General features: G+C 43.2%; 1 protein-coding gene across 1 annotated transcript in view; it reads left to right on the forward strand.

The window, feature by feature from the left end:
- The window catches only part of TTN (titin), a 289919-nt gene that overhangs the window by 32337 nt on the left and 234859 nt on the right, over positions 1-22723 (forward strand). The window contains exons 23-42 of the mRNA XM_077916555.1: positions 458-702; positions 1598-1821; positions 1927-2091; positions 2182-2350; positions 3034-4724; positions 4850-5131; positions 6133-6399; positions 7807-8079; positions 8785-9048; positions 9154-9414; positions 10214-10474; positions 11572-11835; positions 13109-13369; positions 13493-13753; positions 14336-14596; positions 15434-15575; positions 15907-16072; positions 17764-17995; positions 19126-19410; positions 19520-19645. Of these exons, the coding sequence (XP_077772681.1) occupies positions 458-702; positions 1598-1821; positions 1927-2091; positions 2182-2350; positions 3034-4724; positions 4850-5131; positions 6133-6399; positions 7807-8079; positions 8785-9048; positions 9154-9414; positions 10214-10474; positions 11572-11835; positions 13109-13369; positions 13493-13753; positions 14336-14596; positions 15434-15575; positions 15907-16072; positions 17764-17995; positions 19126-19410; positions 19520-19645 (6100 nt within the window). The remainder of the gene's footprint in view (positions 1-457; positions 703-1597; positions 1822-1926; positions 2092-2181; positions 2351-3033; positions 4725-4849; positions 5132-6132; positions 6400-7806; positions 8080-8784; positions 9049-9153; positions 9415-10213; positions 10475-11571; positions 11836-13108; positions 13370-13492; positions 13754-14335; positions 14597-15433; positions 15576-15906; positions 16073-17763; positions 17996-19125; positions 19411-19519; positions 19646-22723) is intronic.

A 22723-nucleotide genomic window follows, 5' to 3' on the forward strand; every position in this document is an offset into this window, starting at 1 on the left:
GGTGGGAGAAGCTCTGGAGCCAAATGAGGATTCCCAGGTAAGATCCTCCCTCTATTGTGTGGGCAGGTAATCCCTCCCCTACCTGGCCTGGTATCCTTGGCAACGCTTCCCCCAGGTGGGAATGGACAACTGACTGAGGTAGGCGGAGACCTCCAGGTATCTCACCTGAGGGAAGGCAAAGCCAAGCCTATGCTGTTGGAGCCGCTCCAGATCTAGGGGCTGCACGCGTCCACGCAAAGGGCGCCCCCCGTTTTAAGCGGGGAGTGGTCATTTCATGTATTGTAAAGAAAGGAAAAGGAAAGAGAGAACACATATCCACACATTTTCATGTTACCAAACCAACTATAAGAGTGTGAAAATCAACTGAGTATGTCATGGGAAATTTTAGGACATTTATAGGAACCTCATTCTTGCCACCTACATAGTTTTGCAAGTTTTTTTTTTTTTTTTAATGCAGATTGCATGGTACAAGGATGGCAAGCGTATCAAGCATGGAGACCACTACCACATGGAGGTTCTACAAGATGGCAGAGCCAGCCTCCGTTTACCTGTTGTCTTACCGGAAGATGAAGGCATTTATACTGTCTTTGCCAGTAACTTAAAAGGAAATGCCATATGCTCTGCAAAATTATACGTTGAGCCTGTTGGACCAAGTGGGTCTCCAGGTTATATCCCATCACCTGAAATGATTAGAAGATATCGGTAAGAATCTATTTTATTTTATTTATTTATTTAGTAAATTTATGTACACCCTTCCTCATAAGATCTCAGGGTGGTTCGCAGAATAGAATACAAGATAAAAATACAAGTAAATTATTAAAACGAAACAGCGAAACAATAACCACCTCCTTCCCACAGACACATTTAAAAGGTTGTAGAATATTAATCAGCCAAAGTCCTGGTTGAAGAGGAATGTTTTCACATGGCGCCTAAAAATATACAATGAAGGCACCAGACAAACCTCCCTGGGGAGAGCATTCCACAAACAGTGAGCCACTACAGAGAAGGTCTGTTCTTGTGTGGCCACCCTCTGGACCTCATGTGGAGGAGGCACATGAAAAAGGGCCTCAGATGATGAACGCAGAGTATGGCACAGTTTATATGGGGAGGGACAGTCCTTGAGGTATTGCAGGCCTGAGCTCTTTAAGGCTTTATAGGTCATAACCAGCAGTTTGAATTGGGCCTAGAAACTAATTGGCAGCCACTGCAGAATAAGTCACATCCCCAAGATAGTCTGGGGAGAGGAGTAGCCCACTATATTATAGCCAAAACACAGGTGGTGGCCCTGTGACCCTACATATGTTGTTGGACTACAGTTCCCCTCACCATTGGTCATGCTGGCTGGGGCTGATGGGAAATTGAGTCCCACCTGGAAGACTACAGGTTCACTACCCCTGGCCTAGGATGACTATGGCCACATACAAGCAGTATTTTGTATGTCCCACAACACAGCACTCTCTAATTAATTGACATAAGCCCCCCTTAAACCATCTGTATGGCTGTAATGGAATTACTAAATGGAGGTTCCCTGTAGGTTGCTACATTTCAGATATCATTGGTAGCATGTGTTTAATAGGATGGTTTATTATCTTTGCAGGTCTCTCTCTCCTCGCTCCCCAAGCCGCTCTCCTGCCCGCAGTTCCCCTTCACGCTCACCTGCACGGAGACTGGAGGAGACGGACGAAGCACAGCTGGAGAGGTTGTACAAGCCAGTGTTCGTCTTGAAGCCAACCTCATTTAAATGTGCAGAAGGGCAGACGGCGAGATTTGACCTCAAAGTTGTGGGCAGACCTATGCCAGAAACATACTGGTTCCACAATGGTATGAAACTCACCATTCGTCATGCAGCTCTTTGCAAAATCAAAGATTCACATTGAAAGAAAACAACGCTCCGGTCTAAAATAATACGTATATTTATTACCATAGGTCAACAAGTCCTTAACGATTACACACATAAAATTGTGATTAAGGAAGATGGCACACAGTCGCTGATTATTGTTCCAGCTACACCTGATGATTCCGGGGAATGGGTTGTAATTGCCCAAAACAGAGCAGGCAAAACATCCATCACAATGACCCTGACAGTGGAAGGTATTTGCCCTACCTCTTTTGGACATTGATTACAGTAGTCTACCTCCTCAGTATCTTCATCTGATAACCTGTCATCTTCTTCTTTTTTAGCTAAGGAACACTTAGTGAGACCACTGTTTGTAGAGAAGCTGAAGAACATGAGTGTTAAGGAGGGAAATAAACTGGAAATGAATGTGCGGGCCAGGGGTAACCCTAATCCTGACATTGTGTGGCTGAAGAACAGTGACATCATCGTACCCCACAAATATCCAAACATAAAGTGAGTCTTTATTGATTTTGTTCGGTAAATATATAACTAGTGTGTTTCATCTGTAATGGGGTGAAAGAAATCATTTAATTGTAAACATACACATGTACAAACAATGCCGTATTCAATGGCTACACTGCAATTGAAATATAACTCAATAAATGAGTAAGGAAATTAAGGAGAGTTATTTGTAAGATAAAACGAGCTCCCCAGGGCTCGTGGCATTTCCAACCAATGCTCATACACCAGTTCAAGAACTTCCACAGCACTACTAGAGAGCCAGTGTGGTGTAGTGGTTAAGAGCAGTGGACTCGTAACCTGGTGAACCAAGTTCGCGTCCCCGCTCCTCCACATGCAGCTGCTGGGTGACCTTGGACCAGTCACACTTCTCTGAAGTCTCTCAGCCTCACTCACCTCACAGAGTGCTTGTTGTGGGGGAGGAAGGGAAAGGAGATTGTTAGCTGCTTTGAGACTCCTTCAGGCAGTGATAAAGCAGAATATCAAATCCAAACTCTTCTTCTTCTTCTCTTCTACTAAATAAGATATTGTGGGTGAGCTGGATTTTATGTAGATTTCAGTGAAATTCTCCAGCAGCGTCTGTGAATTTGCTAACCATTAAAACAAAAAACAATTGCATTGAAGTGACCGAAAAGCTCTACGAAGAGCAAATGTTTACTTTTGACACTGTGTTTCAGAATTGAAGGAACAAAAGGAGAAGCTGCCCTGAAAATCGATCGCACTGTGAGACATGACGCTGCATGGTATACTGCGACAGCCATCAACAAAGCTGGACGTGACACTACACGGTGTAAAGTGAATGTTGAAGTTGAGCTCACTGAACCCGAACCAGAGAGGAGATTAATCATTCCCAAGGGGACTTACAAAGCAAAAGAGATTGCAGCACCAGAACTAGAACCTCTCCACTTGCGTTATGGTCAAGAGCAGTGGGAGGAAGGTGACCTTTACGACAAAGAAAAACAACAGAAGCCGTTTTTCAAGAAGAAGCTCACTTCCTTAAGGCTGAAGCGCTTTGGGCCAGCCCATTTTGAGTGCAGACTCACGCCGATTGGTGACCCAACCATGGTGGTGGAGTGGCTGCACGACGGCAAGCCCTTGGAGGCAGCCAACAGGCTTAGAATGATTAATGAATTTGGATATTGCAGCCTTGACTATGACGTATCCTATCCCAGAGACAGTGGAGTGATCACCTGCAGAGCTACAAACAAATATGGCACTGATCACACATCGGCGACACTCATTGTTAAGGACGAGAAGAGCCTTGTTGAAGAATCCCAACTGCCAGAAGGCAGGATGGGGCTGCAACGCATTGAAGAACTTGAGAGAATGGCCCATGAGGGCGCTCTTCATGGAGTTACAGAAGATCAGAAAGTCAAACAGAAGCCAGAAATAGTCTTGTTTCCTGAACCAGCAAGAGTTATTGAGGGTGAAATAGCGCGGTTCCGCTGCCGGGTGACTGGTTATCCGCAGCCCAAAGTCAACTGGTACCTCAATGGCCAACTCATTCGCAAAAGCAAGAGGTTTAGACTCCGTTACGATGGGATCTATTACTTGGATATTGTGGACTGCAAATCCTACGATACAGGTGAAGTAAAAGTAGCTGCTGAAAACCCCGAAGGTGCAACAGAGCACAAGGTGAAACTTGAGATTCAGCAGAGGGAAGATTTCAGATCCGTGCTTCGCCGAGCCCCTGAGCCTAAGCATGAAGCTCCAGCAACGGAGCCTGGCAAACTTTTGTTTGAAGTTCAAAAGGTCGACAAGCCCGTTGAGAAAACTACCAAGGAGGTGGTGACGCTGAAGAAGGCCGAAAAAGTGAGCCACGAAAAAGTGTCTGAAGAATCTGAAGAACTCCGCAGTAAATTCAAGCGCAGAACCGAGGAGGGCTATTTTGAAGCAATCACCGCTGTGGAGCTCAAATCTCGCAAGAAGGACGAGTCCTATGAAGAGCTGCTTAAAAAGACAAAGGACGAACTTCTTCACTGGACCAAAGAGTTAACCGAAGAAGAGAAGAAAGCCCTGTTGGAAGAAGGCAAAGTCACTATTCCAACCATCAAGCCAGAGAAGGTTCAGCTCAGTCCCAGCATGGAGGCTCCCAAAATATTTGAACGCATCCAAAGCCAGACAGTTGGCCAAGGAAGTGATGCTCATTTCCGTGTCCGTGTGGTAGGCAAACCAGACCCAGAGTGCCAGTGGTTCAAAAACGGTGTGCAGATTGAGAGGTCAGATCGCATCTATTGGTTCTGGCCGGAAGATAATGTTTGTGAGCTGGTCATCCGAGACGTAACAGCAGAGGACTCTGCCAGCATCATGGTGAAAGCCGTTAACATAGCTGGTGAAACCTCAAGTCATGCTTTCTTGTTAGTACAAGGTAATATCCCTTTTCAAAAGGGGGCCTCTTGCCCCTTTCCAAAATGTTGTCTTCTTTTTACGCTCAAATCATATCATATAATATTCATTCTCATCTTTTGGCCTCTCTTTTTATTTTCTTTGCAGCCAAGCAGCATATCACATTCACACAGACTTTACAAGATGTCACTGCTAAGGAGAAAGATTCGATGGCGACCTTTGAGTGTGAAACCTCCGAGCCTTTCGTTAAAGTGCAGTGGTACAAAAATGGTCTGGAGATTTCTTATGGAGACAAATACAGAACGCACTCTGACAGGAAGGCTCACTTCCTTTCAGTGCTAATGATTGATAAGTCTGATGAAGACGATTACAGCTGTGCCCTGGTGGAAGACGAGTCTGTAAAGACAACAGCCAAACTAATTGTTGAAGGTGAGGGCAAAGGTTACTCTAAAAGTAAAGGGACCCCTGACCATTAGGTCCAGTCGTGACCGACTCTGGGGTTGTGGCGCTCATCTCGCTTTATTGGCTGAGGGAGCCGGCATACAGCTTCCGGGTCATGTGGCCAGCATGACTAAGCTGCTTCTGGCGTACCAGAGCAGCGCACGGAAATGCCGTTTACCTTTCCGCCTGAGTGGTACCTATTTATCTACTTGCACTTTGATGCACTTTCAAACTGGTAGGTTTGGAGCAGGGACCGAGCAATGGGAGCTCACCCCGTCGCGGGAATTCAAACCGCCGACCTTCTGATCGGCAAGTCCTAGGCTCTGTGGTTTAACCCACAGTGCCACCCGTGTCCCTTGCAAAAGGTTACTCTAGTACAACGTAATTTCTATCTCAGTCACTCTTTATTACTATAGAATATGGGTGGTACTGTGTAATGAGTGGCTCTTAGTGCAGGCTTCTCAGACCATAGATTTCCCCAGTGGCCAGATCGAACAACTGGTCTGATCAGCTGCACATTCTGCGCAACTAATGAGCACTGAGCCCAAGTGCCTGATTCTTTAAGTCTTGGAAGGTTTGCAGCGACAAAGTGAACCCAAATCAAAATGAGTGCTTGGGCAATCATGTAACCATTCTGATGCCCAACCCTAGTTACTTTTAAAATAGCCAGCCTTGCACTATTCAATTGGCCTATGGTTAAAAACAAACAACCCTGTTTTCAGGCTAGCTGGGGCTGATGGGAGTTTGGAGTCATCTGTGGGAGGGGCTGCAGATTCTCCGTCTTTGTATTTAAATCGTTGGTGCATGGGCATAGCCCTAGATTAGCATAGAATGTACAAACATAAGAAGAGCTTGCTGGATCAGTCCACATTTTGAAAAGATGGAAGTATTTTGAACTGGGCATTCTTTTTAATTCTGTTGCTAAGAAACATTATGGAACGTTCGTAAGGAATAAAATCACTTACTGAGATGTTTGCATCTGATTGCAGGTGCTGTTATTGAGTTTATTAAAGAACTGGAAGACATTGAAGTCCAAGAAACCTTCTCAGGGGAACTGGAATGCGAGCTTTCGCCTGAAGATGTCGAAGGAAAATGGTATCATAATGAGGTGGAGCTCAAACCCAGTAATAAGTATCTGATAACCTCACGCCGAGGTCGCCAAATCCTCACAGTTAAAGATGTTGCTAAAGAAGATCAAGGAGAATACAGCTTTGTGGCAGATGGGAAAAAGACCTCCTGTAAACTGAAGATGAAGCGTAAGTTGTTCTGCCTTCTAAATACTTGAGAGCAGGAGGTGGAAACCCATTTTCTTCCCCAGGCCCAAAGACCATATCCTCTCATGAGTAACCTTCCATCATGCTAGTGGTGGGTGGAGCTGGAAGCAGAGGCCAGAAGTGCAGATGGGTGGAGCCACAAGTCTAGCTCTTGTCTTTGTGTAGTTGGTCACATTCCCATTCAACAATGCAGTATTCCAGTGGTGTGGTGTGTGTGTGTGTGTGTGTGTGTGTGTGCGTGCGTGCATGTGTGCAGACACACATTATTATTACTACAGTGGTGCCCCGCAAGACGAATGCCTTGCAAGATGGAAAACCCGCTAGATGAAAGGGTTTTCCGTTTTTGAGTTGCTTCGCAAGAGGATTTTCCCTATGGTCTTGCTAGTCTTGCGATTTCCCCCCCGCTTCCCCCCCCCTTTTTCTAAGCCGCTAAGCCGCTAATAGCCTTTTAGCAGCTTAGCCGCTAATCCTTTAATAGCCGCTAAACCGCTAATAGCGCTAATCCGCTAATAGGGTTGCTTCGCAAGATGAAAAAACCGCTAGACGAAGAGAATCGTGGAACGGATTCTTTTTGTCTTGCGAGGCACCACTGTATTGTTATTACTATTTCATTTCTATACTACTTTATATTTTTAAGAAAAAAAACTCAAAGAGGTTTGCATCCTACATTAAAACATCAAATAAATCAATCCAGAACAAAACATGACAGAAGAAAGTCAGCTATAAAGTATACATTCAAAGCAGCATAAGTAACAGGAAAGTAAAATATTATCTTGAAGACTGCAAAATAAAACATTACAAAGAAGGTCAACTATCGAATGCACATTCAAAGCGGCAAAGTTAACAAAAAAGTCTTAGAACATTTTGAAAGAAAACATTACTAAAGGAAGTCAAATATCAAATGCACATTTAAAACAGCACAATTAGCAAGAAAGTAAAACATTATCATAACCATGGAACTGCTGCTGTTGCTGCCAGTCTTGTCAATGATGGTTCATGGCAGGCATTGTCTGTGGAAGTTCGGGCTCAGTGACCTGGGTCTGCACTAAGAGACAACCAAGATGGTCTCTGGCATCTTCAGCAGCTTCAGCTTTTGTAGCTGGAGTCTGCCCACCCTGGCCACATGGGGAAAGGTCTGTAAAGCAGGGAGCTGGTCCCCCAGGACTCGCAACCAGGGTGTCCTTGCACAGCTCTCTGTCCAAGCAATCAAGAGACATTTTCAGAGTTCAAGGACACATTCCTGCCAGTCAAAGGCAACTGAGGAGCACCCAGAGCAGGGCTACTGACAGGTGCAGCCTGGCTAGGGGAGAAAGGTTCCCCATCCCTATTTTATTGAAGCTCCTGATCATTGTTTAATAACTTCTTGCTTCTCTTTCGCATTCCATACAGCACGGCCTGTTGCTGTCCTTCAAGGTCTTACTGACCAGAAAGTCTGCGAGGGCGACATTGTGCAACTTGAAGTGAAACTCTCCCAAGAAAACGTTGAAGGTGTCTGGATGAAGGATGGTGTTGAGATTCAACCAAGCGACCGTGTCCACATTGTAGTAGATAAGCAGTCACATATGTTGCTGGTGGAAGATGTCACAAAGGAAGACAGCGGATCATACTCCTTCAACATCCCCAGCCTGCTCCTCTCAACCACTGGCCGTGTCACAGTCTATAGTAAGTGCCTGTGTTTCGGAAGTCGTATAACAAAATGCAAGTCATAATTGTCTTGCGAAATTTGCTGCGCTAAGTGTGGGGAGGGCAGCCATCCTACATAGCTTTAACAAAAAGATGACAAATGAGCTGCATGTTATGACAACTATGTGGAACCTGCATGTACAGAATGGAACCTATATGTATAGAGGAACCTATAGATATACTGCTGTATATCTCTGCCATCACCACAATAACTGGGGATAGCTATATGGGAACATAGGGCACTGCCTTATACTGAATCAGACCATGGTCCATCTAGTTCAGTCCAGGGTTTCCCAAACTTGGATCTCCAGCTGTTTTGGGACTACAGTTCCCATCATCCCTGACCACTGGTCCTGCTAGCTAGGGATGCTGGGATTTGTAGTCCCCAAACAGCTTTCGAAAACCCTGGTCTACACTGATTGGCAGTGGCTCTCTGGGGTTTTAGAGAGGGTTCTCTCTCAGCACTACCAAGAATTGCTAGTGATTGAATCTGGGACCTTCTGCATGCCATCTGTAAAGCTATCTGAGACATTTGGACACCTGATGCTTCAGATAATTACACTGGGAGGAGGATCTTGGTTCCATCTATTTTTGTACATTTCTTACATTCTTATATGCTTAAACTAAAAGCACCAGAATCCATGTATTGATCTTTCCATGTAATCTCTTATCTGCAATTTGCAGGTGTGGAAATTATTATACCACTAAAAGATGTCCATGCTATTGAGGGTACAAGAGCCATCCTTGAAAGCAAAATTTCAGTCCCTGATGTGTCTTCATCCAAGTGGTACCTAAACGATGAGCAAATAAAACCTGATGACCGTGTCCAAGCTGTCTCCAAAGGCACAAAGCAGAGGCTAGTGTTTACCAGGACACATGCATCAGATGAAGGACACTGTAAACTGGCAGTAGGCAAAGTTGAAACCAGCTGCAATCTCACAATTGAAGGTAAGTATTCTTCAGATAGGCAGGCTTTATTAAAATACATATTCTGATGGTGCAACAAGTAACAACTTGATTCTACTAAGTCACCTTTTTTTTTTAAAACAACAGAAATCCAGATTATTAAAGGTCTTCACGATATCACCTGCACCGAAACTCAGAATGTAACCTTTGAAGTTGAGCTGTCCCATGCAGGGATTGATGTTGTGTGGCATTTTAAGGACCAAGAGCTCAAAGCTGGGCCCAAGTATAAGATCGAGGCACATGGCACAATCTATAAACTGACAGTAGTAAACATGATGAAAGACGATGAAGGAGAGTATACATTTTATGCTGGAGAAAAGAAGACATCTGGGACACTGGTTGTAGCAGGTTAGTTATTTATAAAGCACTTGACTTTTTCTTGAAGGTCAAATGCCCTGCTGTTTATATTTGTTAGTTCGGTTCATAATTAAGTCCATGAGACCTGCCAAACAAACAAACAAACCAACCATGGTGAATGATAGTTGGAAGAAAGTGGACATTCCTAAGAAGAGGAATTCCTTTCCAACTCCTAGTCTGGGAGTAGTTGCATTATAATCCATTTTGTCTCCATGGAAACATGGGGAAGGAGAGCATCATCAGGTCAACATGGTCTATGGATCCAATAGAGATCAATACAGCAATGATGGTGATGATGACGGTTTAATTAATTAAGTATACCTCTGCCCATGTGACTGGGTTGCCCCAGTCAAAATATAAAGGGATAAAACAAAACACGCAGCCTTAAAAGCTTCCCAAAACAGGGCTGCCTTCAGATGTCTACCAAAGTTCATATAATTTTTTAACTCTTTGACATCTGATGGGTGGACATTCCACCAGGTGGGTGCAACTACTGAGAAGGTCCTCTGTTTTTCAGTTTTTCTCTAGGACCACCACTTAATGTGGCCTGTAGGAATGTCACTTACAGGAACATACAAATGTGCAATGCTTCAGAGTGCTGTGGAGCGCATCACCCTCCCAAGGTTATCTACGTGACCCTCACCCTGGTTATGGTAGCAACAGTTTCCTGTTTGCATAGATAGCAGCAGCTACTGCACCAGGAACACCATCAACATAGACTATTAGTGTAGTCAGTAGGCATCTAATCAGAGGGACAACAAATACAAGCTTGTCCTTTATTTCCCCACAGGTGGCGCCATTTCAAAGCCCCTCACTGATCTAACTGTGGCCGAGTCCCAGAAAGCTGTTTTTGAATGTGAAGTAACCAATCCAGATTCTGAGGGCCAGTGGCTGAAGGATGGGAAACCACTTTCAATGACTGATCGCTACAAAAGTGAATCTGATGGTTTGAAGAGGAGACTTAATATCCCAATCAGCAAAGTAGATGATGTTGGTGAATATACCTATCAAGTGGCCTCTTCGAAAACATCCGCTAAGCTGAAAGTTGAAAGTGAGTAATCAGTGGGGAAAGTTTGTCTCAATTCCACACTGGACAAATTGGAAAAAAATCTCCTAAAATGGATATTCCTGTTAATAATTTTGTAAAATATATTTGGGGGGGGGGAATGGACTGTAAGAACTCTATGGAATCTGCTTGTCTGAACTTAACAGTATATTTCAGCTATGCAATTGGTAGCTATACTCTTACATTTTTATTACACAATACCTAAGAGTTGTGTAAACTGGGAACTCCAGTTATGCGATGAGCCAACATTCCAGCACAATATAGCTTCAATCCTGAGAGGTTCAGCAGAAGGTGGGGTGCAGGACCCTCCTCTCACTAGCACCCACCTTAACACCCTTTTTAGAGGGGGTTCTCAGGATAGGACTATCTTGACTGGGGAGAGTGCCTTCCATCAGCTTCAGCTGGTGGCCCAGCTGTGCCCCTATCTGGACAGGGATAGCCTAACGTCTGCTGTCTATGCTCTGGTAACCTCTAGGTTAGATTACTGCAACGTGTTATTTGTGGGGCTGCCTCTGAAGATGGTTCAGAAACTTCATCTGGTGCAGAATTCAGCAGCCAGGTTTGAGCATATTACACCGATCCTGAACTGCCTGCACTGGCTGCCAGTTAGTTTCTGGACCCACATCAAAGTCCTGGTTTTCATCTATAAAGCCTTAAATGGATCAGGACTGAATACATCAAAGACTGCCTCTCTGCATATGAACCGAGCCAGACCCTGTGGTCATCATCTGAGGCCCTTCTTCATGTGCCTCCTCTGTGATAGGTGCAGAGGATGGCAACACGAGAACAGGCCTTTTTGGGGGTGGCTCACCACTTGTGGAATGCTCTCCCCTGTTGCCTTTGTTACATATTTGTAGGCACCAGGCAAAAACATTCTTCTTCTCCCAGGCCTATGGGTAATTAAACAATCTATGACCTTTTAAACTGGGGGTTTGTTACTATGGTGTGTGTTTTTGTTTTTTTAAATATTGTAAACCCCCCCCCCCTGTGATCCTTGGATGAAGGGCAGTATAGAAATTTAATACATACTAATAACATCTACCTGTATAACGTCAACAATTTGAATTGCTCTTTTCAAACAGCCGTCAAAATCAAGAAGACGTTGAAGAACCTGACTGTAACAGAAACACAAGATGCAGTTTTTTCAGTGGAACTTACTCATCCTGATGTGAAAGGAGCTCAGTGGATCAAGAATGGCGTTGAGCTGCATTCTGGTGACAAATATGAGATCAAGGTGGAAGGGACAACCCACACGCTGAAAGTCAAGAAATGCGCTGTAACTGATGAGTCCGTCTACAGCTTTAAACTGGGAAGGATAGGAGCCAATGCACGACTGCATGTTGAAAGTAAGTCAGCCTCTACACAATAAATAGGCTGGGAAGAATTAAAGCAAGTTGAATGATGGTATGATAAAGACACATCATTCCCCACACTGTCAACACTCATTTGCTCTGTCCTATTATCATTTCTAGTAAAAGATTTTGGGATGTATTTTTAAGCACTACAAACATTTTTTTAAAAAAAATGGGGGAGGGGGATGGTGAACAGAGATGATGGCAGGAAGGATGCATGCATTTTTAAAATAATAATAATCTGGCTGGGCCTCCCCAGCCATGCTGGGTGACTCCCAACAGAATTTTAAAAACACGATAAAACATCAAACACTAAAACTTCCCTAAACAGGACTGCCTTCAGATGTTTTATAAAAGTCAGGTAGTTGTTTATTTCCTTGACATCTGATGGGAGGGCATCTGGGCTGTTTTAAGCATATGTGACACTGGGGTGCAAAGATCCACCCCCCCCCCGGGTTGCCCAGTCCCAGGTGTGCAGGAGGGTGGAGCTGGCCATCTACCTCAGCGTCTTGCTGGCTTGGTCACCCCCAAACTCGCAACACCCAAGAGCTCGCTGCGGTGCTCTGACCGATGGGCGAGCTCTTTCCTGGACTCAACTCTCAGGCCCTGGACTCTCGGCCTGGCGCCCCTGAGAGCCCAGGTGCACCACACCCCTAATGCCTATGGGTAAGACAGCCCTGGAGGGCGTTCCACAGGGTGGGTGCCACTACCGAGAAGGCCCTCTGCCTGGTTCCCTGTAATCTCACTTCTTGCAGGGAGGGAGACACCAGAAGGCCCTTAGAGCTGGACCTCAGTGTCTGGGCTGAATGATGGGGGTGGAGAGGCCGTTTAGGGCTTTAAAGGTCAGCGCCAATATTTTGAATTGTGCTCGGAAATATACTGGGAGCCCAAAACATTTATTTATTACAATTATATACCACCTTTATCTTCCAAGGATCTCAAGCTGGTTGGTGTACATGGTTCTCCTCTTCCACATTTCAACCTCACAACAACCCTGTGGGTTTGGTTAGGCTAAGAGATGGTGACTGGCCCAAGGTCACCCAGTGAGGATTCAGACCCTGCTCTCTCAGTTCCTAGTCCAACCCTCTCAACTATTATACCACACTGTCTTTCATTATGGGCAGTGCTGCCTCTTTTATTCCATGCTACATTCAACTCGGGGAAACAAAAACTTCTTGCGGTTTCCAGTCCTGAAGCCAATTGTCTTACAGTGGTTTTAACTGAAGCCAAGCGAGTAACTAAATTGTTGGTTACTTCTTCCCTAAAGCTGTCAAGATAATCAAGAAGCCCAAGGATGTGACTGCTCTGGAGAATGCCGTTGTTTCATTTGAAGTGAGTGTGTCCCATGACACCGTCCCAGTCAAATGGTTCCACAAGAACATCGAGTTGAAGCCCAGCGACAAATACCGACTGAGCTCCCAGAGGAAAGTCCACAAGCTGACGTTGCAAAATATATCTCCGGCTGATGCTGGAGAATACACAGCAGTAGTAGGACAACTTGAGTGCAAAGCAAAACTCTTTGTAGAAAGTAAGTTAAAACAAATCTATCATTAGACTCAAGCTCCATTATCAAACATCAGACTGAAAGTACCTTGCGATACGTTATAAAAGACGATCTAATTGTGTGTTGTATCAATATTATTTTCTACAGCTGTGCACATAACAAAGACCATGAAAAATATTGAGGTTGCCGAGACCAAAACTGCCTCTTTTGAGTGCGAGGTGTCTCATTTCAATGTGCCCGCTGTGTGGCTGAAAAATGGAGTGGAAATTGAAATGAGCGAGAAGTTCAAAATAGTAGTTCAGGGAAAGCTTCATCAGCTCAACATCATGAACACCAGCAGTGAGGATTCTGCCGAATACACCTTTGTCTGCGGAAATGACAAAGTCAGCGCAACCCTGACAGTGAAGCGTAAGTTTAAAATGGACATGAGCGCAGAATGCTTATAGTTAACATTGCACACCCTCTTATTCTCAGTCTTTGTAAATTTAGGCGGTTAAAAGATTAGCCGGCCTACTTTCTTGGGATATGGCACTGAATCTATGTGGTGCCAATGTATCCATTGACTTAATTACATCATGGTGATGTCAGATGATTGACAGGCAGGAAGCCCCTTTCCACATGTCTAAGTGGCCAACAGGAGGCGGGGGGGGGGGCTCAGAATCCAGACCACCAGCTGGATCCTGTCCACAACCCCTGACTTAGCCCCTCAATTTCCAAACTTTTTTGTTCTAGAAAATTGCAATATGTTTTCTCTTCTTTGCAAAGTTCATTGATTTGTGTTTCAAAAACATGCATATGACATCAATCCGAGGCTGGGTTTTTTAGATTTTGCTGGTTTTAATATATATGTTATATTTTATTTTATTTTATTATTTTTGTTGTGGGAAGTGACTTTGAGTTTACTTTTTGTAAGAAAAGCAACTGATAAGTTTAATGATGATGATGATGACAATGATGAAATATTTTCCCTTTTATTTCCTTTAAAAACAGCTATCTTGATAACATCCATGCTGAAGGACATCAACGCAGAAGAGAAAGATACAATAACCTTTGAAGTGACTGTTAATTATGAAGGCATTACGTACAAATGGTTGAAGAATGGCGTGGAAATAAAATCAACGGACCGGTGCCAGATTAGAACTAAGAAACTTACACATTCACTTTCGATAAGAAATGTGCATTTTGGAGATGCTGCGGAATACAGTTTTGTTGCTGGGAAAGCTGCTTCATCTGCAACTTTATATGTGGAAGGTATTAAGTTTTCTTCCATCTGTTTTAGCTCTTTAGCACTAAATTGAAGCAAACATCAATCCAGAGCAGTGTGCATGAGCCATTACAGTAACAGATCCACTACTGAACTGGTTTGGATAATCCTGAACCGACATGTGACCTAGCCTTTTTGGAATGCATGTAGCCCCTTCACTCCTTCCTTTGCATGAGCTGCAGTTATACCAGGAAGCCTCTAATTAAGCAGAGTTTCTTTTTTTGAAATGATATTAAAGAAGCTTCACGCCATAGTTTAATACCCTGGTTGGTTCCAAAGGTGGTAGTCATAGCTTCCCAGTTTGGACAAACCAGAAAACTGTGGTTAATTGAAGACTTAATGGCATATTTTCTCGCACCAGAAATAGGAGGAGTGAAGGAGCTATATGCACATGCTAAAGACTCGTTCATATCTCAGCGTATTAATAAATGAACTTTTTGCCTATGCTCACCAAGCTATGACTGTCCAAATGTGGCTGAAATTGGTAATGTCAGCCAAAAGATACGACAGGCTGAACTGGTTAAGTGACTTAAGAAATGCTTAAAGAAACCCATTTTCTTTAATCTTACTGCTATGTCTTAATTGTTTTATTTTGTTGAAATTACTCTACCTGCTTCTTATTTTGTTTCTTGTTATTTTAATTTCAATACAAAATGTTTTGCCGTGCTTTTTGTAAATGTACATATAACAAACAGGGAATTGTCAGCTAATTATTGTTGCGCTCTGATGTGAAAAGGAGGAGTATAAATTAAGCAATTATTAATCGTCTGGGACTATAAAGTGGCTCATAATGACAATATCTCTCATGGTTTGTTTTTTTCTAGCTCGCCACATTGAGTTTAGAAAGCACATCAAAGACATAAAAGTTGTGGAGAAGAAAAAAGCTGTTTTTGAATGTGAGATCTCAGAACCTGACATTTCTGTTCAGTGGATGAAAGATGGACAGGAGCTACAGCTTGAAGACAGGTAATTTGTGTTGTTGTTGTTGTTTTTTAAAAAATCAATATAAAGAAAAGTTGAGGTTTTGACCTGAAAGCTGCTGCTGTTGCTTGTGACAAGCATACAGGACATGGATGGTGAATTCAAATGTTACTTGGCAACACTGGCTAGTCATTGTACTAGTCATCAATTCTGCCATATGACAACTTTCAGACACAACAGAACTTATTGGGCTAGAGGGAAGGCTTTGAGGGAAGAGCATGACCTTCTGAATCAAACAAAGATACCATATACATATAGTTATTGATCTGTTAAGAGACCACACTTTCTAAGTTTCATTTGCTTGCATTATTTTTAGAATGAAAGTTCAGAGAGAACGGTTCGTTCATCGCCTCCTGATTACTACCACAAAGATGTCTGATTCCGGGAAGTACACGGTAGTGGCAGGAGGAAATATGTCCAGCGCTAATTTGGTAGTGGAAGGGCGTGATGTTCGCATCAGGAGCCTTCAAAAAACCGTCCAGGTATAGTACTTCCTACTGTTTTGATGACCAATACAGCCGACCTGCCCCTGATCACTGAAATGGCAGTTTCTCAAATAGATTTTCCAAACTTGGTGCCAAAAATCTGTGGAGAAACTTCCAAACTCGGTGGCAAAAATCTGTGGAGAAACTTCGGTTCCACCAAACAATAATATTCAGGTGTTAATTATATAAAAAAGCAACCATGCTAACGTGCAGAAGCATTTTGTTCAAAGATCCGCTCCCAGATCTCAGTCAGAAAAAAATACTGAATTCTCCATTGTGAAAATGTAAGGAAAATCGGATGCCAAAGAAGGTACACAGCCATGTGGAGGAGCATTGCTCTCATGGACTGAGCGCTTCTTAACTTGAACAATGATCTTTCTCTTCAGCAGTTGGAACAAAACTCTGTGCACAGGGCCCTCTCTCACATATTCATGTCCCCTTACATATTTTTTAACACACCCCAAAATACAAAATATAAAACTACATTTCCCCTCCTCGCTTAATTTAAATCAGTTAATGTCAACGCATACAAGAAAACCTTATAGTTCCCTTTAAGAATTCTTCAACCCCCAGCAAAATTATGAGAACCCTCTTATTTTCCCAAGTGCACACTGGGTTGATCTGATATTATTCCTTCATTGGTGTCTAGAGAAGTGAAGACTGTAGTAGAGGGACAGCTGGTCATTTTGTTGGCATTAACTTTCCACCCACATCTGGAGCTGCTTATACATTGTGATGTGCTTCCCCACTTATTTTGAAAAGTTATTCATCTTGTAAACTATGAGAAAAAAGATCAGCTGCAAAAATAGTCTGTTAAGGTTCAAGGGCTTCTGCTTGGTGATTTCAAGGGGCTCAGGAATGTTGAGTGCCAATTGAAAAATTGGTAAAAAGGAAGGAAGGAACAAACAAACAAACAAACAAACAAACAAACGAATGAACAAATGAAAAGGGGTGTGTGTGGAATTGACCTACTTGAGCTCCCAAGGACAGTAGCTTGGGAATAGCATGACAGGGCAGCACCCCACAAGGTCAAAAAATCCCCCTGAAGAAGGCTGCAAGACTGCTAAAAAAGGACCCCTGACCATTAGGTCCAGTCGTGACCGACTCTGGGGTTGCGCGCTCATCTCGCTCTATAGGCCAAGGGAGCCAGCGTTTGTCCGCAGACAGCTTCCGGGTCATGTGGCCAGCATGACTAAGCCGCTTCTGGTGAACCAGAGCAGCGCACGGAAACGCCGTTTGCCTTCCCGCAGGAGCGGTACCTATTTATCTACTTGCACTTTGATGTGCTTTCGAACTGCTAGGTTGGCAGGAGCAGGGACTGAGCAAAGGGAGTGGGAATTCGAACCACCGACCTTCTGATCGGCAAGTCCTAGGCTCTGTGGTTTAACCCACAGCACCACCCGCGTCCCTGCAAGACTGCTACTACAGTCCTAAACAAGGGTACACTTATTAGGGTTGGGGGGTGTAACACAACCCATTGTTGTGGGTCCCTATTTTTGTACATACAAATGGGAAATGATAGGCGAAATATGTAACTACATCTATACAGTCCTTTTCTAAAAAAAAAATCACTGGTGTTTGTTTTGTTTGTGCATTTTTGTTTGCATCACACATTTATTTTGTATTGTTTGATGAAAAGAATAGACTAACAGAAATGGGGGAAATAATAAGTTTCTGCTTATTGACAGGTCATTGAGAAACAGCGAGCCGTGGTAGAGTTTGAGGTCAATGAAGACGACGTTGACGCTCGCTGGTATAAGGATGGAATTGAGATCAACTTCCACATTGAGGAGAGATATCACTATGTGGTGGAAAGAAAAGTCCACCGGATGACAATCACTGAAACTAGATATACAGATGCTGGAGAATACACCATCTTAGCTGGAAGAAACAGGAGTTCCATCACTCTCCATGTGAACGGTATGTATATAAAGATTTATCTTGCTTTTTATTGGAATACTAATTCATATAAGAAGCTACATTAGCAGTCTCCACAAACACACTTGCCAATGCTGCAGTCAATGACAAGCAAAAGAAATGGACTGACTTTCAAGGCCAGCCAAGATTTGTGTTCTGCATTATATCGCTTTCTCTTTTTTTGCACTTCTTATTTTCTTTTGAACTATTTCAAGCTGCACTTTTCAGCAGCAGTACGCAAGTACGTAGTTAAGGTTCAGTCCTGTGTTTCCAAATGCAGGGAACCTCTGGCCCTCCATATGCTGTTGGACTCTCATCAGCCGAAACAGCACGGCCAATTAGGGATGATAGCCATTCTAGTGTAGCCACAGCTGGAGGGCCACAGATTTCCCACCCCTGCTATACACAATTTTAGGGCAGTAAATCCAATTGGACTCTGAGCAGACATCCATAGGCTTGCACTGCTCATGATTAGCTATTTGTTAAGCTGTATCCTTCTGCATGTGCTTGGTCATCTTGATCAGACAAGTTTATTTTTCTTAGAGGTGTCTACACTTCAGCCCTAATCTGAGATATAAAAATGATTATTTTCTACTGTTCACCATTACTTTATATCCCCACCCCCTCATTTATCATTGGAACAACCCCGTGATTAAGGCTAAACTGCAAGTTAGGCCTGAATAGCAACACTCAGGGGAGAAAAATGTGATGAAGTCTTTCAAGGATCATATTATTTCATGGTTGTGGTGGGACATCATGGGTTGGATTGCTCCAACCACTGAAAACCATTGTGTCAGAGAAAGCTTCCTAGCCTAGTCGTCGTCCTGATGTGCTAGTTTTCTAGAGCCAAGAAGTTGTTGTTTTAATATGGCAGAGGTTTCAAACATGCTATCTCCCATCACAGTACATGTGGCTAATTTGTGCATGTGCAAATCAACTCTTTGCCTGTTGCCCAACATCTCTTTGTTGAGCTACAGCTAGCAACTGGTCCTCTCTCCTCCAGATCTAGTTACCTTGCACTACGTGTCACATAAATGCTGAAGAACCTGCATGCAACCACAGGAAGGAAGGAATGGAATCTATCTTGCTGGAAATTAGTTGCATGATTATGTATATATTTTTTAAAATTATAGCTCCCGAGCCACCCCAGATTGAGAAGGAGCTTCAGCCAGCCACCGTGGAGTCTGGAAAGCCAGCCCGCTTCTGTGCGGTTGTGTCAGGAAAGCCGCAGCCCAAGATCTCGTGGTACAAAGATGAGCAGCCTCTTTCTTCAGGCTTTAAGGTCAAATTTCTTCATGATGCCCAAGAATACACCCTGCTGCTGATCGAGACTTTCCCAGAAGATGCTGCCGTTTACACGATTGAAGCGAAGAACGACTATGGAGTCGCCACTTCTTCTGCGTCCCTTTCCGTGGAAGGCAAGCTCTCCCAGCAATCTTGAGCATTTTTGAAACTGGCATTGTCAATATTTTGCACTGTGTGCTCTTCCATGGAGGCTAATAATCACTCTTTGATCTTTTTCCTTAGTCCCAGAAGTTGTTTCTCCTGATGTAGAAGTGCCAATTTACCCACCTACTATTATCGCACCACTCCGCGATGCTATTACTTCTGAGGGACAGTCTGCTTGCTTTCAGTGCAGAGTTACAGGGACAGGTTAGTTTAACAAAGTCATAAAACACTTTTGTACTCCTTGTTCGACCTGGTGCACTTAGTAGGTTAAAAAACAGCAACAAGCAAACAAACCAGTTACTGAAGCCAGGCTTCCCCATAGCCATGTAGATTCAGTTGTGTGTATACAATAACCTAACTTGTCTTATACTGACCAAGAGGTTCCATAACCAGGGACTCCATTTTGCAGTGCTAAATATTAAAAAGGTAGGCGCAGTTGTAATCATCCTTCCACTTTTAATTCAAAGTGGCATTTTGCCACACTCTCCTAGGTTTCAAATGAGCCTGAAAAATGAACAAAGCCTTGGATGTCAGCTTCTGACACAACTTTGCCGTGGAAAGAATGGATCTTCACTGAGCATCAATTCTCACTTTATTTTTTGCACTTGGGTACATGTACTCGAGTAGAAATTCATGTGCGTTTAAGTATGTAGGTTGAATTAGGAGGAAGATAATTAGGAATGTGTCCTTTAATTGTTTTAAAACCCCCAAAAGGAATTCTCAGTAAAGGATCATGTGCTTTTCCTAGCAGACACATGCAATTATTATTTTTTAAAGGAGAAACATACACTTCATATGTCTCTCATTTTTCTGGGAATATATATATAACGAGAAAGGTGTTACATGACTAGGAAAGTTGCTTGAAAAAGAATGTGGAAGAGAGATTAGAACCTATCCAAAATACTACTTGCAATCCATTCTGACCTCTCAACTTCATAATACTTCAGTGTCAGATGTGAATTTTGCACTTAGTTACACATACCTGAGTACCAAAAGTAAAGTGAGAATCAGCCCATGCTTCAGACATTTTATGGCTAAAAGTCACTGTTAGTCCTGCCCTGTCCACCATATTTCATGGAATCCAAGGATCAGCTAAACCAGCTCTGAAACCGAACCATTGATAACCAGTACCCCCAGTAAACCAGATATCTAACTGCAGAATGATCTCATCATATATGCAAAAGACTTGGGCAAATTAAAATCACCTATGCTCCAATATCTTGCTGGTGTGGGATCCCTAATATGTACACAGAGCTCCTTATAAAAGAGCTTCTATAGGAACAAAGAGCTATGTACTCTTTGTTGAAAAGAATGGAGGGGCCAGTTCATCTGAGAGTACATAGACCTCTTGATCCACAGTCCTGGGTCACCAGCAGTTCTGATCAATTTGACTGTTTGCATATGGTTACAGATATATGGAGAGAGAGGGGAAAAAAAATTGAGCAGTCTAGATATCTGGGTAAATGCCCCCCTACCCCCCAAAACACTGAGCTTTATATAATTTTAAGAGAAGTGCCACGTCATAATTTTAAAGCCATCAGTATTGCCACAATAGTTCAACTTGCATATAAAAACATTCATTATAGTTCTTTTAATTCCCCCAGTGAACTTACTGAAACTCACACAATACTTCCTTCTTGCATATTTTAAAATTTGGATTAGATAGATTTTTTAAGCATAAGAATAGATTTTAATAAGATGCACATAAAAATCCAAATGGACAATTCACTTTTAAATTAGATAAATACAGACATGTACTCGAAATGAGATATTATCCCTAGGAAAACAATTTGTGAACGTACGATTCATTTGCACGATGGGTGTAGCGGTGATGAACTGAGGATCCCGAAAAGGGCTCAAAAAGTTCTCTTCCCCCACCTGCCCTGCTCCAGCCTGCACAGAGAGCACAAAATGACAGGGATGGGGTACCTGTGGCCTTTTGGACTCCAACTCCCATCAGCCCCAGCCAACATGGCCAGTGGTCAGGGATGGTGAGAAATGGAACCCAACAACATCTGGAGGGTCACCGTTTCCCTATTCTTGCTTTGAGAGTTACACTTACGCCAAGCAGAAACGAGTTGCACTGTGCAGAGGGCAGAAAGAGGGAAGGTAGTCTGGGGATGAAGAAGGCATTCACAGACCACTCATTCCCCCCAGACATAACAACGTATGCTGCCTCTCCATGTGCCCATGTTGATATGTAGGTGGGATATACGGGTAAAGAGAGGAACTTCCAGGCATTGGTTGGCGCTACGCTCATGATGCATATGGATCTTTTCCCTAACTACAAAAAGAAAATTCTGATAGGACTTTTAAAAACATGTCATCATAAAAAGCATGTAGGAGTTTACACTGAAAATATTGGCAAATTTTGAGCTGTGCAAAAGCATGTCAGAATGATTTATGTATATATACATATATATACTCATATGGGTATATATATCATTTTGATGTGCATGTTGAAAGCTACAGCATTTCTATATGTCTATATTTGTGGAACCAGAGCATGGGGAATTGTTCTTGGGAACGCCCGCTCTCTTTGTATTGTTCATGAATGTTTCTGCATATTACTCAGTACAGCATGAAATTATCCTTAGAATAGCTCTTTGTCATGGCCCAGATCAAACCTGCTCATGTGCTCCTCCACTGCCCCCAAATATCCAAAGCTGCCAGTTTCCAGAATAGAATTGTTCATTTTTCATGCTCACTGAAATTCTGGATGAAATGGAAGGAAAAGAAAATTTTGAGGTTTGCTAGGTGTACACAGAGGATAGAACTACACGTGATGCTCAACACGGGACTGCCACCAACAGTGACCTGTGTCTTCCCCTGCCTTCCCCTGAAATACTTTAATCAGACTTCCTATGCCATTTCCCTGGCTCCATATCATTGGCTGTTGCTTGAAGGGGTAAGGGAACACCAGGTGGGGAGAAGTGGATTTCCCAAAATCAGTGAGAATATTGCTCAAAATTGGCATCAATCCTGGTACCACTTCTCCACCAGTGGTTGGAAGTGGCAGGGTGGGTGGCACAGGGGGCAGCGGGAAACAACATGGATTGGTCTAACAGTGCATTCTTAGGCTTCACTTTTCAGAAATAAGTCCTGTTGAATTCAATAGGACCTGTTTCCAGAAAACTGTGTATTGCAGCCTAAACATTACAGTGGAGGGGGAAGAACTCAGCGCAGTGTTGCCATATCAAGTATCTCTTTAGTTCTGATCTCCCAACTTGTTCATCAGTTTGCTCCCCAAGAGTGAAACTAGAAACCTTACATGTATATGTC

This window comes from Podarcis muralis, chromosome 1 (genome assembly GCF_964188315.1).
Source record: "Podarcis muralis chromosome 1, rPodMur119.hap1.1, whole genome shotgun sequence".
Taxonomy (NCBI): Eukaryota; Metazoa; Chordata; class Lepidosauria; order Squamata; family Lacertidae; genus Podarcis; species Podarcis muralis.